Below are 18,114 nucleotides of genomic sequence, written 5' to 3' on the forward strand. Positions count from 1 at the left end.
TAAATAATCATTAATTAATTAATAGTTTGATTAACCAGAAATAGACACACCATTGTGACTAAAAATCAAGACTAAAATTTCTGCAGTTTTAACTTTATTACTATTTATCTTTTCTGAAAAAAACTGTACTGTAAACTCGCAAAAGGTCAAAGATATATTTTAAGTACAGAAAGTATTTAAAAAATAATATAAGGAAATATACATGGGGCTGACATTAAAACAAAACAAAATAAATTAAAATAAACAAAACAAAACAAAAAAAAAACACAACAGTGAAAAAAAATATTAACACTTGATTCAGGGAACCTAGTGCAAGGTGGGATTTTCCCTGGACTCTAAGACAGCCAGGACTGGGTCCACACAGAGAAACTTTTGCTATTTTTCACGTATCTCCTGAGGAACAATCAAAAATCCCTCCCACGCTTTCCTCTAACATCAGGTTGATTAGGATTACACCTTTTAATTAAAAACCTATAAAAACAAATGTTTACTGTAAATTATCACATAACATTTATTATAAAAAAATAAAATCTATTTTGATCTTGTATATTCTAATCTCTGAACAAGCTAGATTTTTCTCAAACTAGTAAGTAGTCATTTTCTTTGTTCCTGCACATATGTAAACTGTTGAACCATTTACTTTAAGCTAATAGAACTTTTTTATATTTTAAATTTATTATACTTAAAAAGCTTTTGTAGAAAGATAGGATTCCATTTAAGTAGATACATTACCCTGTGCCTGAAATACATTCCAGTCAGAGTATAATTCAGCAAGTTGATGACAATGCTGGCTCCAAAAGAAAGGAGGAGACCAGATTGGACAAGAATGAGCTAACAGATTGTGCAGCCCAATTCTGTCCCTTTGAGTGTGATATATTGTTTCAAGATGCTAAAAACCCATACTTTCTCAAAGCATATCTGTTGTGCTGGTTTTCCCATTTTCACAGAATCCTCATTATTAGTACTCTGTACTCTTTTCAAAGCACGTCAGACTCAGACCATATGCCACTGAATAATGCTTATCAATTGTCTAAAATGCCCAATAGAAGAAAGATGTGCAAAACAAAAGAATCGTGAAAGTTATGAAGTCTTTTACAAAAATAATTACATATTTCACATCTGCTACAGATGTTAAGTGAAATAAAAACATCTCCTTGTTATAACTAAATGTTAATTTTTTATGACACACTTTTGTGTCATAAAAACAACATCTTGTAGAAGGAAGTTGAACTTCTATAATGAGTGTAACACTTAGATATCATACTTCAGTATCTTCTTGATCTTTAAAGACAAGAAAAAGAAATATCTAAAAAAATTAAAGTTTGACTTGCCTTCATAATCCAGAACTTTCCCACACAAAATAAAATGCTCAGAGCACCTCAGATAAGCTTATTTAAAAAATATTTTACAAAATTCTTTAAACAATTGAGATATATTATTAAAGCCTATATACTTAACACTAACAATCTCAGTTAAAAGCCAGCAAGATATCTAATCATAACACAGACCAGATTCTTCTATTCCAGTTTTATAGCACTGCATTACTTCAGAACAATAACATTGAGATAATAGGTTATTTGATTTAAAGGTTAGAGAAGGAAAACTCATCTTTTGTCTTTCCAACAATTCTTTTTTTTTTTTTTTCCCTCCAGCAATACAAAACACAACTTTATGGTAAAATTTAATTTACTTTCAGGCATAAGTCTATGCATATTTCCATATACTGTAGAAACATACACACAAACACACATGCAATTAATGCACATATGATTATGCAAACACTCACATCTCTACAATCTTGAGATCAGTATGAACCCGATTCATTCTTTCGTAGTCAATGAACGCCCTTCATTCAAGTGTCCTTGCATTCAATGGGAGCTGGATATTGCCCAGTATGGATGCTATTGAATATTACAGTAGGTATGTTTGTGCTAAAGGATTTTAGTTATTTCTAGAGGTCTCATAAAGAACAGTCTTAACAAGATGCAGATGGTAAAATGATGCACACAGCAGAACGCAGAAATCACTGTGGTTAAAGTTAAAACTGTATACATGGGTACATTTCTGATATTTGCAGTACAAGAGAAGACGAAAAAAATCCAAGTATCTCGCCAGGAAATAGATTTATTTAAAAAAAAAAAAAAAGTAAAGAAAGAAAGAAAGAAAGCACTTTGCTTGTTTGCTGATGAAAACTGCATTCTATCCTCAAAAAATAAACAATAAATACTACTTTTTACTTTTGTTTTAGGTAAAATACAAAAAAAAAGTAAAAACATCATTAGAGAAAAATAAATACACTGAAAACTTGATTCTAATACATTCTGCTGTACAAAGATTGCAACATCTACCACCACCACAAATATATATGTCATTTCTTAAAGAGAAGAGCTTGTTCCTCTTTAGTCAGCTCCTAATGCAGAGCAGTGTGGATCTTACACAAACTTACCATCACACACTGGTGGCACTTTTTCTAAAGGGATAATCTGAGCTGTTTTTTCCTTTTAACAAATTAAGTAATGGGTCACAAGCTTGAACATGATAATCTTGGCTGGCAGCTCAAAATTAGAATTTAAGCTAGTAATTGAGTACTTAGAAACCATCTCATGACTATACAGAAAAGCAGGGTGAACATAAAGTTTTCTTTTTTATATTGGCATCTGCTGGCACACACATATTGTCATGGTTGAACAATAAAAGAAATGAAGAATTACTCAATTTACAGGGGCAGTCTTCTCTTTGAGATGTACTGCCTGTTTACATTTCTGTCATGATGCACCTGTGCCTCACAAGTAATAACTAGGACAATCTTTACAGAGTGATATCTTACTGAAGAGCCCTTGCAACTACTGCAGACAGTCAACAAATGGCAAGGAAGGCAGCTTCAACTGCTTCTTCACTCCTTGGAGAAAAACAAACTGTGTTGGGACTGAAAACACTAAGAGGGATACAAAGCTGTGTTTGGAATGTGTATGGACAATCTACCTTACAAAAAAAAAAAAAAAAAGAGGGGGGGGGAAAGGAACCTACCTCTAAGGCTCTAAGGTAACCATTTTTAGTTCTTCAAGAGAATGCTCACTCCACTCTACTTTGGGCAAACTCTGAAGTAGTCCTGGTTAAATCCCACAGAACTGATTGCTACAGCAGGACTAGCACATGTGCTATGCATAGCAATTGGCAAATGTAGAGATGAGTTTTAAAGAATCAACTACAAATCTCAGCAAGTAGGGTATTTCAAAACATTTTTGTAGGTTATCTTGCTCAGACTAAATGAGATATGAAGTATTCAGGTGAACATTTCTTCATGAAAATCACGCACACAGCCTGAAACTTATTTGAATAGAATCTATTAAACAGATCAAACGATCTCTGTGCAACAACAGGTCCAGTAGAACAGGGTAAATAATCAGTACTAGAAAAAACAAGGTTCCTCAAGTACTGTCCAGTCTTCTGAAGACTGATTTGTCTCAACCTTCTGAACAGCTTTCAACTTCCTGAATACTGTGGGAACATGGGTATGAGCTGGAAACTGTACATCAGACATGAAATTCAGGGAAAGTACATGTATCCAGAAAGGATCATCTCCAAAACTGAATGGAATTGCTGGTAATACGTATTTTCAGTAGATGAAAGTAGATCAAAACTCCTTTTCAACTATAATTTAGTTGCAACTCTTAGACCAGTGATGAAGGAAAGAAATTCTGTGATTCCCCCACAATGCAGGTATGCTGCTGTCTACTTTGGTGGCAAAGGATGAAAGGTCGTTCCTGTATGTTATTTATACATACAGATATATATTCCAGAAACTTCACAGAAAGTTCATGTCCTTTGAGATACAAGTGATTGTAATGTTGTCTGAATTTGATACTTGGAGCTGGGTGGCAGAGATAGTGGTGGATTTGCCTGTGACCTGAGGACTGGGAAGAGAACCAATCTGAAGTTTTGTGAACAGAAGCCTTCACATACTGCATATAAGGCGTGGTTTGGAGCTACCACTGCAGGGGGAAAGTTGACAAACTACAGGATCTACAAAGACGATGAGGGAAGCTAAGATGATAAACACGTACCGAAGATCTAGTATTGGCTTCTCTCCCTCATTCCAACCCCCCACAAACCCTGAATCCCTCTGTTACCATGACAGACAAGTTGCCATGCTGGGTAACAGAAGAATTGCTTTCAGTGGCTGTAGAGATCTCAGTCTACCACACTACCAGTCTTCCAGATGTTATTATGGATGGCACTGCTTACAGCAGTTTAAGTAGTCTTCTGAAGTCTACCCACTGTGAAGCTAACATAAACATAGAATAACATTTGGCCATTTACACAATTAAATGAAACTAACCTATGAGTTCTTGAAAGAATCTTACATCAGTTAAAATTAATATCATACAACAAATAAAGATGAATGAAAAAAAGTGCCAAGGCCACCTGTAAAGCTTGTAAACTTTGTGAACACCCATTTATGAAAAAAATATTTTATTTCTCGACCTATTTCAGAATTAACAATTACTAATATTTTCAAAATTAAGTCATTTGTCTTTAAGTCCCCCTCAAGGAACATTGGTCATAAAGAAATGAATGTGAAAAACTGTTAGACTTCAAAAATGGTTTAAAGGCAACAAAAATTTCTTCTTACCTAACTGGTCCATTTTTATCTTATGTGAACTTGCAAAACACTGTGAGTATGTGAGCAAGTGCTTAGGTTGGGAACTGCCTACTGTAAAGTAGAAAATCATTAGTTCAAATATGAGAAAACACTTTATTTTGAGGATGACAGAGCACTGGAACAGGTTGCCCAGAAAAGCTCTTTTTCTAGAGAGATTCTAAACCTGCCTGGATGCCATCCTATGCAGGATCACCTCCAGGTGATCCTGCTTGGCAGGGGGTTTGGATCAAATGACCTCCAGAGGCCCCGTCCAACCTCAACCATTCTGTGAGTTTTGCCTATTTCACTTAATCCAATCTTGACTTTAATATAAATTGAAGTTAGAATGTTTAAATAAAAAGTACTATGGATAAAGAAGTAAGCAGTACATGCACTAGGTATGTAGCACTACTGTAACTTTGTCCCTTGCTTTAATGTCAAATGAAACTCATGTTAATCTTGCTCATTTAAAACACAAATCTACAAATAGGTCCCCTGCATACCTAAAGAAGTGCCCACCTGAACTTGTAAGTACTTCAGACACAAGTGTGCTATACATAATAGTGGTCAGTAATCCTCATTCTTTTATATTTATACAATCAGAAATAAGTAACTTGGTAAGTATCTTTGTTATGTGCCAAACATTCAGATTACTAATTCAAATACAAATCATAAGCAAATGTTCTCAGACTAATAAATGCAAAGTCTTTTTTTCCTTGTCATCTCCTCTTTCAAAATCTTCAGAGGTATATTTTGAAACAGACAAAACTATCTAGGCTCTGACAGGGTCAATGATCAGAAGGTCCAAATTCAAAGATTCTTAACAGAAAACACTTCTCTAGCAAGTCTCTAATTCTTAAAATGAAGAAGCTTCAGCTACTGTTCTTTTCAGGACAGTAAGGGCTCATATAACATGTGCAAGATATTCAGATTAATGAAATTAATTTAGAGTAAGCTGCATGTTGCATATTCTAATTGTAGGTGAGATTACTACAATAAACTAGTGTAAGTTACTATAGAACTCTACTAGGCAGTAGTAATTTTTATATGAATTGTTTCTGTTATGCTCAAGAAAACAAGTTAAATGGAGGTTGCACACTAAGGGAAGCAGCATCAGATTAAGACATGTTTCAGTACTAGCACTTTGTCAGCTAAGATATCCATTTGCTCTTGTAAAATCCACCCAAGAGGGAGGATACAAATGTTATGCTTTATCTCATAGAAAAATCACACTTTTTTTTTTTTTTTCCCCTCAAAGAGCAAATTCAAGCATTCTTCTCATCTAGAAATCTATGGTTTTTGGCATGTAATTTTTGGTATATGTATATACATTTCATAAAACTGTTAAATACAAGGTTTTGACCTTATTTTTATTAGCCATGCATTTTGCTGTATCTTGGCCCTATATTATCACAAATTCCTATGCAGAAGGTCTACAACCATTAGAGAAAGCTAATTTCCAAACTCTAGGAAATCTGAACAATAATTAGAATTGTTTTGAAGCAATGATGTACTATAATCAGTACCATTAGTCCAGAAGTAAATAAATAGTTCTGTATTCAGAGCAGGTGCAGAAACAAGTACAATAAATAAAATCTAGTATATATTTTGCAGAATGCAGATAAAACAGATTATTGAATGGTTGTTTATTATTTCATTTGTTTTTCCCAATAAATGACAGAAGGATTGTTTGGAGAAACAACACAAGAAAATGTAATTAAAGATTATATTGCATGAAAAAGAAAAATAATTAAAATCCTAGCTCCTGCATCTGAGTGTTTGAATTTGTAATGTTAGTATTCTTATAATGAAGATACTGGCAGAAGCTCTTTCAGTTTTATAACATTAACTTATTTCACTGATACCATTCCTAAGTGGTTCTTTCTACAGCATTTATATATGTGTGTGTACACATACATATATGCATACATGTGAATGTAGATGGATAGATATATGTATATATGCATGTACATATATACAAATATATGTATACATATACTGTATTCATATACAGTAGCACAGACAGAGTTATCTTATGAGAAGGATGATTTTGCTCCTAAAACACTGAAATAGATTTGGTTTAAATTTCAGCTCAACTGCTACACACCACCGACTTCTGGCTGTAAACTATAGACAACGGTAGCTTTCTTTCTTTTATTCTTTATCTTATCTTTTTATCAAAGACTTCTACGATGTGATATATGCTATCTGGGATGATGGAAATACCATTAATAACAGATATGCTTGAAAAATAAATTGCTTTCTAAAGATCATATCTTGAAAAGATGCTTATATAGTCTTAATGCTATATGAGCTTAGTACTTCATAGTTAACACTAATTTTAATACATACTTGAAATGTAGCATATGAGTAGCTGTTTCAAGATCTACCCCCAAATTACTCTTTGTTTTTTAATGTATTGTATTTTCAAATAGGCATCAACAAAATAGAAGCAAATTAAAAATAATTCAAGTAAAATTATTCTACCTCTCTTTCATCCATCTTCAGCCATTGCTTGGGATCATCCTCAGTAGCTAGGAAAGCAATCAGATCTAGGGCAGTAAGCCTTGTCTGACGTCTGGATGACACAAAAATAAGAACAGGCTTGGCTGGAGAATGGCTCCGAATAGCTATTGAGAAAAATAGAACTTTAGGACTGTGACCTTTAATGACAAAGCAAACAAACAAACAAACAAAAAACAAAATCTAATTTCTCTTTGTAATACCTACACAGCTGATACACTTCTCTGCAGCTGATATACAGCTGAAGGTATCCACTCTGTTCTGACAGACAGATACAACAACTAAGATGAGCACACACCATTGCTGAATCAAAAATCATGTAACTGCTTAGCTGAATCTGAGCTAATTTGCCCTGCTATTTCAGTGATCACTGTAATCTAAAGATTTAAAAGAATAAACTAGAAAAAAAAAAAAAAAACAAATAGCAAAACCAAACCAAAACAAACAAACAAAAACAGAAGCTGGACAAGCTTCCTAGACTTGTGTATTTCTCTATCTCAGCCTAGGAAGTATGTTATGTTTTCTAACCTATTAGGATACGTCTTCTCAGGCTAAATGCCACTGAGGCCCAAAACTTGCTCTTTCTGCCTGATCCTGTGCACAGGCTGTATAAATTCATGTCTGCATGCAAAATACCACTTCAATCTACCAGAAAAAGGTACAAATGGCAGACCTTTGAATAGCTGCTGTGAAAAGTGGGCATAATGGTACAAGGGAACTTTGTTTCTGCTGTTTACTTATCAGTTTGATATATTTGAACCAATTACGTTTTTGAACCTCTTACAAAAACATTTTCTTGCTCTGTCCATGTTTGGAAAATTTCAGTTTGCAGCATTTTATTTCACTTTTTTAAATGATCTTTGGAATAAGAATTGCAATGGGAATGTTAAAATAATCTTGACTACATCAGGTCAAACAAGTGAGGAAAAAGCCCTCAATAAATCATGTCTACATTTTTTTTTTTAACATCAACAAGCACTAGAACTATAAACCTATAAACAGTACTAGAAGTATGAACAGTTGTATGTACTTTGGATACACTCTCTCAGTCTGTTATACAAAATCAGTTTCTGTTTTCTCATATAATTCTCATTCTACCAATTAATTTTATGCATTGTTAATTTCTGAGAACCATTTCATATCCACTATCACATATTATTCCCAAATCATGGATACTACCCTGCATGAGCTCCTGCATATACACACCATACATTTGTGAAGTTATTGAAATAGGATCATTCATGTGTATTTATACCTTACAACTATATATGCCAATACATCTATATATTTTAAAACCCCAGCATCTAATGAATTTCTGTTGCTTCTGGAACAGGTGTGGCATAACAGCCCAGGACAGATTTATTGTTCATTAGTGTTTTTGTACAATGCTCTTGTGGAGGTGTAAATAATCTGAGCTGTCAAGATTGGTCTCTAGTCCACAATCAATACTTTGCTTCTGTCATAAGGATAATTAAAGCAGCTAAAAAGTCACCTCACAAATACCACCTCACAATCAACAGCAGTTCACATCACAAAATTTATACTGGAGGTTATTTTTAATTGATATAATAAATATTCCTTATGTAACTCAAACAAAACATGTTCCAATAAAATATTGGAGTTTTTCTTAAATCTATCCTGCATGCCAGTTTTGTTGAGAATAAAAAATTGAAAACAGAAGCGTATCTGGATGCACTACAAATTTTGAATTTTATGGCTATTGCTTTGAAACTAGCATTACGTGAGGTTAGTCTGACTTACAACTTCTGTTCACAATTTTTTAATGCTTACATGCAGCCGTACATATGAAAATACCTCAGCAGATTAATAATATGAATGGTTTTATTACTTTCTAAATTTCAAATATTTTTACACAAATGTTTCTTTATGGTGTCAAACACTAAAAGAAAACACATTTTATTTCCCCTTCATTAGCACTAATTTTATTCTTCTGTTCTAAATACACCAAATTCCACTGGTATATGTTGCATTTGCAGCACACTTTATGATTCAGACAAATAGCTTTGGGTCATTAGCAGAAGCAGATTCTCCCTATACATGCCAAGAGTACATACAGTAACACATGTTGTAAATGTGCTGCAAATGTTCTGTGTAAAGTGCTCAGAGACTTTATTTCTGTTACATAAAGAAGTAAAAGGTCTGGGAGCTTGCTTACCCTGGAATGCAGGTTTGTTCATGCTTGCCATGCGAGGACAGTAATGCTGGCCAGGGAAGCCCTGAATGTGTACCTCTAGAGGAACTGGACGTACTGAAGGTCGGAAGTTGAAAAGACCCATCTAAAAGAAAACATTTTTACAAGTTTAATCTTGAATTACCTTATAAATTGCTATTTCGCTTTTCTGCAGCACAAATACATATCCATCTTCTGAAACATTTTTCATACCTGATTGATATTTAGCCAGTCAGCAAGATCCCTGGCATTTGCCAATGCAGTGGATAAGCCAACTACTCTTACAGGCTTCTCTGTGTGAGATGAGATGAAGTTTGTTCGAGACACAATGACTTCCAGTACTGGGCCTCTCTCATCCCCTGGTAGATGTGAAAACCATTGAAAAACAGAGAAAAATAAAAAGTTCAGGTGTAAAAATAGTATTTTCAGGTCATAAGTTCAGGTCATAAGCACAGTTTCAGGTCAAAAGTATTTTCAGATCATAAGTACAAGCAAAGTTCTTCAAATTTAGCTACAATTCTGATTACAAAAACAAAACAAAACAAAACAACAACAACAAAAAAACAAACAAATAAAAACCATGCTTACCTAGCAGATGGATTTCATCTATGATAAGAATGGAAACTTTCTGAACATAGCTTCTGTTCTGCCAGCTTCTGCTGACACCATCCCACTTCTCTGGGGTAGTAACAATCAGGTCAGCTTGGGCAATAGCTCTCATATCAGGAGTCACATCTCCTGTCAACTCCACAACCCTGTAATCAAGATAGGTGTTTTATCAGACTACATAAAACTGTCTTTTTGAAGCTTTAGAACACCTTAATGTTCAAACATTAACTCTTAAACTCTTAAAAGAGAGAAGAAACAAAATTAAACAAAGTAAGTTTACCGTTTCTGGTCAGGATTCTAACAGGATTTTCAAAGATGTTTTCAGTTAACAAACCTGTCTCTGTTTTTCTAGCAAATACCACGTTAATACAGAACACCACTCCTTTGCAATACTATATGAAAGGAAGAGGGTGAATATGAGTCCAAAACCATCTATGATTCCTTTTTCAAAATGAAGATCATACAGGAATATTAGTATGATATAATATGAATGATAACATCCTGTTAAAGCCAGCATAAAAGTTTTCTAAGGCAACTCAGTTGCTGCTTGCTGTTCCATATAGATCTTTGGTTTGAACAAATCTGGATTATAGAATATCTGCATTTGTTGGTAAAATTCCATTAAGAGTAGAACTGAAATTATCTTGGAGCCATTTCTGGGAAAGATTAGCCGAGTTTTTCTGTTTACCTTATAATCCTTTCAATTTTCACAAACACTGAGATGATCCATCATTTTAGACTGAATATAATGGATTTTTGACATTTTTACGATACACCTAATAAAAATTCCTCAAAGTAATGTGTATCTTCTTTTCAACATTTAAGTCACAAATATTGGAGTCAGTCTCAAAAAGAAAATATTACCTGAAAATATTTTAAAATGATGAGGTAAATAATTTATCCTCACACACCATTAAAATAACAACAACAACAATAAAATAAAAAAGAGATATTGCCAGTTAACAAGTCACTGCTATGTTAATAGCAGAAATCTCACTGGTAATTTTGTGTACAAAGGGTAGTACACCCTTTTATTAAAATCTCTGGTGTTTAACTTACAAAAAAGCTATATATAGGCGAGTGAAAGGTGAGTGCATCCTACGGATATAATTTTTAACTCCCAAAACTATAACTTTAGAAAGCATTAACATGACTGATACACCTCATATGTCATAAAGAGATGGCTAAACTCCAGCACCTGAGAAGATCAGTAAGAAATTCATGAGGCCAAAGAATACAATTATATTCTGTATTTTATATAGGAAAGACAATATACGAATACTGGTATATAGTTCATGCAACTTCTATGAGATCTTTCATAGCTGAGACATCTAATAAATGTTTATTTTGAATTGCAGTTTAAATTTCCAAAGACACTGCAGACAGAATTCTGAGCTTCATATTTGCTATACTGGCAAGTAATGTGAATGAAAATAGGTGGATATCAAAGTGTATCCCTTTTTTACTTTTGATTTTGCTTTTACTACAATGACTTCTGATAGCTTTTTTTTTTTTTTTTTTTTTTTAACTTTTAGAAATTTGAAGCATAACATACAAGCAAAATCTATTTTGAAATACTCAAAAGTATTCTGTAGATTTTATTCATACTTGATGAGCTGTTCTTTTGCTTCTCATTTCTCTGATTAGGTAAGGAGAAACATACTTTTTACCAAGTTTTTCTTCAATCCTAACTTTCCAGTCCTCAATTCTCTCACGAACGAGTGCTTTTAATGGTGCAATATACACTGCCTGAAAAAAACAATTACAAAATCAGGTATTAAACAAGACATTTTTATTCAATTGTATTGATATGAAAAAAATATTTTATACTTTCTTAATACTAATTTCTAAAAATTGAAGTGTTTATTAAACCCACTTATATACAAAAATATATCAAATATCAATACCCACTTTTTTGATATCAAATATCAAAACCCACTTATATACAAAAGGCCATATTTGTCGGGACTATAAAATCAGGAAACCTACATTCTAGAACAGAAAAAAAAATCATAATTTCCAGCAAGTAATATCTTACCTGATTTTTAGATACATTGTTTAATTATTTAAACATTAACAGTTAAATTATAAAGCTGATTATTCTAAGTAAATTATCATACTATTTCTCTCGAAGAAGCTCACCCTGCAGGGGAGAATACTCTGACATAAATTTATTTACAGATTCATGGTTAAATATTTTGAACCTTTAAGGTCTGTTATATTAGTTTCTTCATCTTCAAATATGAAGAATTCACATACATTAATAAAGCCAGACTTTCAGCTTTCTTAAAACAAACAAACATATATATATACACACTCATTTAATAATTGGCAATGTTGTAAGTCTAATACATAAACTTAAGATGTATCTGAGTCTTGCTTACCACAGCCTGACATAACAAATTACAAGAAGATACTAAAATTTCAAAGATGAGTAAGTGATTTATATACATGATTTTAGTTAATTTCAAAGGTTATTCTTTGGCTAAATCTTACAGTCAGATATAAATCTATTTTCCAAAGACTTTAAGGCTAAAATGTGGGTACCTAAGACAGGATGTCTGACTTAAGGTACAGCCATATGTTCACTTTGAAAACAAAATCGCCAAAGTTGAAATGCTCAGCTTTTAGGCACTTTGTTTTAAGAAATAAAACACAGGGAGAAGGTGGAAGAGAAAATTGGCTCATAGCAATTAACTACAATTTATTTGTTTCAATAAGGGAGAGACTGGGATAGTTGTATTGACATGGAGGGGAACTAATAGCTGTAAAACAATACTACTACTGCTAGTAGAAGATTAAAGGCTAAGCAAAAAAAAAAATTAGGAAATGAAGTAAGTATGGAAAAGGAGAACCAATGTCTTCACGGCAAGATTTCAGATTTAACTCTAGTTGCACACTGATTAGTACATAAAGTTGAAATAAAAGCCTAAGCATTTTATAATCTCCAATTAATACCGACAGGTATTAATTGGAGAAAGCAAAATTCAGTTTGCCACAGTCTTCTTAGGCTTTTGGACTGCTGAAAACATACCTACACTAAATGATTCTTGTAAATCTATTTTACAAACCTTTGATGTGGGATACTTGTTAAAAACTCTAAAGATGGCTAATTCAGCAGCAACAGTCTTTCCAGAACCTGTAGGTGCTCCAAGAAGAACATTACAGTCTGTGTGATAAAGTGTATGAAATATCTGGGTTTGGATAGGATTGAAGTGTGTGAACTTGTAGAGGACTTCATATTCTCGATGTCCTAAGGCTGTGACAGGCAAAGGCTGAAGATCTAGAAGCTCTACAAACACAAAATAATCATGAGTGCATGACAACAGATGCCATCCCATAACATAGTCACTCTATTATGAAGGTAAAGATATTAACCGATACTTCAGTGGAAAACTTAGACTGGAAATGGCTTTACCTAACATCTCATATGACATAGAACCCCCATTGGGACATTGTTAATTTCAATGAGAAATAATGAAAAATTGATTTTATAGCTCTAAGTATTTCTTGAAGTACTGTAGTTAATATTCTGACAGCTGTGAAACCAGTCACTTGCATAAATTAATCTTTTTCTTAAAACTGCTTGCTTTCTTCCAGTAGTGAAAGTGAGTAGAGAAAGTGAGCACAGTGAGTTCTAAACTCACTGTATTAGACTACATGTATATGTCCAGCTTCTTATAACAACAGAATGTAGAGTTGGACTACAACAGTCTGTATATTTCAAGAAAAAAACTCCATCTAGTTAAGAAGTTTCTAAATTGATGGAGTAATACAAATCAGAGGAATACAAGTAAAATTTACAACTAATCCTTAAAATATGTAATTAAAGACATAATCTCAATAAATAAACAAACAGCCTTTTAGTATATGACTCTCAGTATAACTTGAAGGCATCTGCTATCCAAACAATTAGAGATTGTGGAATCTGGGAGATGATATATATAACCAGATTGGATTTGGAATTCTACCAAATTAAGGAGACTGCAGTGATTCTGCTATGCAGATGCTTGCTTTGAAGTTGGTTGGTGTTTTTTTTTTTTTTTTTTTAGTGGCTGGAGGTCTCATTGTCTTTTCAGGGTGCTTTACATTAAGGTATGATATGGGAGTCATAAAATCTACTGAGGCAACAATGCCTAATATTCTTCACATGCTTTTCCCTGATACCTTATGGCTGTTTTATCATTCCCACTAAAACTGATTTCTTGGGTTCTGCTGAGGAGAAAGAAGGTTTTCTGCCTAGCAGGGCCTCTATGTACTTCACTGTTGAGTGGGAACCAGATGGGAATTGAAATCAATTACCATAAATCCTAGAGGCTCCATAACTGGTGATGTGTAAATATCTTTCTGTTTCTTCTGAATAGTAGTCAGTGATCAGTCAATTAGATAAAAAGGTTACACATGCTTTTCCAGACAGCGTAGGTACAGTATAACAATAGCTAAACACTTCACAAACACATGTGAATTTATGCATGCCAAAGGACAACATCGTATGAGAACTGAGTATTTCTGAAGGCACTCACTTCACAGACTGCTAGATGAGCCAAATGTAATTACAGTGGAAAGGTTTTACAATGACATCAGGCACAATGAATGTATAAAGCAATTTATGTATCCAGAAAAAAAGAAGCAAAACACAAACATATGCTTCTGTGCCAAGTGTTAAAAAGGAGGGGGAGGGGAAGGCCATGGCTTGAATGAGTTGAAATTAGATGTTCAGCACTGTAACAGTGCTTGCAACAAAGCATTCATTTTAGAAAAGTAGTAAAATGTTGCATATCTTCAAAATTTGAACTGTTCTTTTCTTTGCTGAATACCACTTATAACACAACCATTGACCCTAAGATTATTTTGATCCAGTCCAGAAGAAATGCAATGCTAAGATAAGACATATTGTAACACAACCTAGTATTATATGACATTTTCATTTTTTCTATGGTTTATAGTGAGCTTGTAGTAGCAAAAAAAGCTGGTATGACGAGCTAAAATAAGCTGCTTTTTATTCAGAATTTTAAAATTTTAGAGAGCTTTAAAGTTAGTGAAAAAATAGTATCAATAATATAAATAAATGAGAAAATGAAATACCGTATACTTTTCTCTTATAAAAAATGAGTTAGAGATTTGTTGCATTATCATAAGGAAAATCAATACAAACAAGATGAATTGAAACAAAATGATCACATTTGAAATTACCTGTGTGGGGTGGATGCCTCTCTGGAAGAATCAAGTGTTGAAAATTTATGATGCACACAGCTTCTGCTCCTAACCATCTATCGGACACAGCTCGAATGTAATATTGAGAAGGCAGAGGTTCGAAAATTGGGATTGTGAACACCAGTAGTTGAGGTTCTTTAGTAATAACCTAATGCAAACATTGTGTAGAGAATAATTACTGGACAGACAAACCAGTAACTTGAAAAATCATACAGTTTGCCTCACTTTCATAATCATTACTAACACAAAGCAATAAAGCATGTGTGCAACTCCAAATGCAAGATATTCACATCCATTAAATATTTCACCACTGACAGTGGATTTTGCTTCCTTTAACTTCAAGGTACAAAGAAGGCTAATTCTCCATCCTTAACAGACAAAACTGTTACAGTCTTTCCATTTTAATCTGGAAAAAAATGTCCCACCAAACAAGGAAGAGAAAAAGGGACATCTGAGATTAGAAAACATCTTTGTAAAAGTCCAGGCTTAAAACAAAAAATCTGAAACTAAAAGCTGTGCTGCTGCTTTTCAAATCTTATTAGCTCAAAATCCTGTTTGGCCTTAAAACTTTCCATCTCACTAACTTTACTTTTGTCTTGCTATGAGATTCTGAATCCATTACCTGCTTTTTTTGAACGATGAAGTATTCTGAATGATAAATGTGATCATTAGTAGGGTCTTCTACCCAAATCCACCAGGGCTCTCCCACAGTGCCATGTACCTTTAAGAGCAGAAAAGATAGCTTTATTATAGGGGTAATGAGGTTCTCAAATTTTGACAGGTATATCAGGTATAGTTCCAAATGATCTAGGCTTACAAAGGAACATAGAAATGAGAGACAAGAGCAATATAACACTTCTAATTAATTTGTCTGCTTAAAGACCATATTGCAAGAAGAATTTGCTTAATCTGTATACAATATAAATGGACACAATATAAAAGCAACTGAAGCTAGTTAGTGCATCAGCTGTCTATAAATAGACCAAACTGCCAGACTTTCCTTCAGGGCTGTAAAAAAGGATGCCTTCTTTTTCCTCCTTGTACTTCTGTCTGTTGATTCTGTGTACAGAAAAATTGACTTTTGCTGTCAGTCAGAAACATTCTCATAGTAAAAATTGGACTGCATTCTAACATTCCTCTCTCTTTGCCCTCTCTTCTAGAAACAGATTCAGAACACCACAGTTTGATCCACTCACTGCTATAGGTTAAGTGAGAAGAACATAGACAAAGCTGGCTCTTGATGAATTCCATGCCATATGTTAATACTTTATTTCATCCTAGATTTTAGCTTGCTTTGTTGTGTACCTGTAGTCTTAATGAGTTATTTTGTAGTGCCAGCCACAAATGGTAGCTATTTGGACTACTCAGTCGAGAATTTTTGTTTCTTTGCCAGAATCAATTACTCATGTTCCAGTGTGCCAATTTTACTTAAATATCTATCTAGGAAAAGGAGAAAAATGCATAGTAAAGTAGTATGGAATTCAAACTATTAAATGAGCTTATATTACTGATGTTTCTGATGAGGAAGGTATAAAAACAATCTGAAGGTGAAAAAATGTTGGCAGATATAAGGAAGGCTATGAAATTCAAAGCTCAGAATTTTTGTTATCAATGGTAAGAGCATCTTTGGAGAGTCCTGTGGAAAAACTGCATGGGGAAATAGGTTCAAAAGTAATGATTCTCAAGAGCTCTGGAGAGTTCTCAAGAACTGACATGTACCTGTATTTTGGGCAACCATTGCCTAAAACTGCATGTTTGATATATGACTTGGCTAATTAATAGTAGTTACATTATTCTGTATTTCTGCTGGACTCCTCCTGGCTGCAGTAATGTTTGTTTGCTCTGTCTAGATATGTTTAGAGTCCCTTGGCTCTGGCAGTATAGTAAGAATTTTCCACTCGGATCTGTCTCAACATTTACCTTTTTACCTTGCCTTTTCCTAAGCTAAGTCCAAAATTCATGAGACTGTTCTAGAATTACGTATCCAGGTAAAGAAACAGTCTAAAAAAGTCTAAAAACCATAAAATGTTAGCTAAGTGAGTCATTTCAGTTAAGCATAGTATTTACGTTTTTAATATTCTGATTTTACTTGAGTATTTCCATTTTTTTTTATTATTATTATAATTAACTTATTATTTTTGGACAGCTAGTTTTTGTATCATTTACAGCCGTACCTATAGTTTCTGACAACTGTCTTCTGAACAGCTTGCCAGGAAACTGTGTGATGATGCAGAAGCAATTTTGGACTTTCAGTGGTTGAATTGAAGAGGTAGTTATTCATTTTTAGTGACCATTATATTTTTAACAACTTTGTTTTTCTAAAGAGATAGAAGTTTCATTTACTAAACAAAGAAAGAAACAAACAAAAATCACAAGAAAAAAAAAAAAAAGAAATAGCTACCTGACAAAAAAAAATCAGCAAAAAAGTATTGGGGAACTTTCCAAGTTTTGATGAGTATCAATTTACAAATACTACAAGAGCTCCATATGTTGAAGAGACAAGATACAATATTTTCAAAGCTAGGAAATACTAGGAATACTATGTCAAAAGGTCATTAGTTTGTCCAAAGCTTGAGCAAAAACCTGTTTTCTGAACTTCAGTTCAGAGATGACATACAGGAGTAGAATTCTGTGCAGATCCCTTTTTGATTTGTAAAAATCTGGAAGAATCTAAATTTTGTAGAATGAAAACAGACTGAGAAATTACTTTGTATTAATATGAAGATAGTTTAATATGTCTTTAATAGCATTCAGGTAACATGGATAAAAGATTGAATGAAAAAAAACTGTTTCAATCCTACCAAAAAATACTTATTATAATTGACGCCAGGGACCAATTAAAATATTTTTGTAATAAATGCAGGTAGCAAAAAAAATAATACTTAGACTTTAACCTCCTAATAACACACTAGTTTTGTGAAGCTTCCAAAATAAA

At 33.4% G+C, this 18,114-nt stretch overlaps 1 protein-coding gene across 3 annotated transcripts in view; it reads right to left on the reverse strand.

Annotated features, from left to right (window-relative positions):
- Positions 1 to 18,114, reverse strand: part of ASCC3 (activating signal cointegrator 1 complex subunit 3) — a 279,639-nt gene that overhangs the window by 59,858 nt on the left and 201,667 nt on the right. The window contains exons 23-30 of one of the 3 annotated variants that reach the window (XM_084285192.1): positions 15,802 to 15,900; positions 15,159 to 15,327; positions 13,037 to 13,257; positions 11,629 to 11,714; positions 9,945 to 10,111; positions 9,570 to 9,715; positions 9,342 to 9,462; positions 7,130 to 7,272 (exon numbers count right to left, since the gene is read on the reverse strand). In XM_084285192.1, the coding sequence (XP_084141318.1) occupies positions 7,130 to 7,272; positions 9,342 to 9,462; positions 9,570 to 9,715; positions 9,945 to 10,111; positions 11,629 to 11,714; positions 13,037 to 13,257; positions 15,159 to 15,327; positions 15,802 to 15,900 (1,152 nt within the window). Of the gene's footprint in view, positions 1 to 7,129; positions 7,273 to 9,341; positions 9,463 to 9,569; positions 9,716 to 9,944; positions 10,112 to 10,695; positions 10,830 to 11,573; positions 11,715 to 13,036; positions 13,258 to 15,158; positions 15,328 to 15,801; positions 15,901 to 18,114 lie in introns of those variants that run through there. The other 2 variants (XM_084285193.1, XM_084285194.1) reach the window with 2 other exon arrangements.

Source organism: Netta rufina (assembly GCF_964035555.1).
Source record: "Netta rufina genome assembly, chromosome: 3".
NCBI classification, from domain to species: domain Eukaryota; kingdom Metazoa; phylum Chordata; class Aves; order Anseriformes; family Anatidae; genus Netta; species Netta rufina.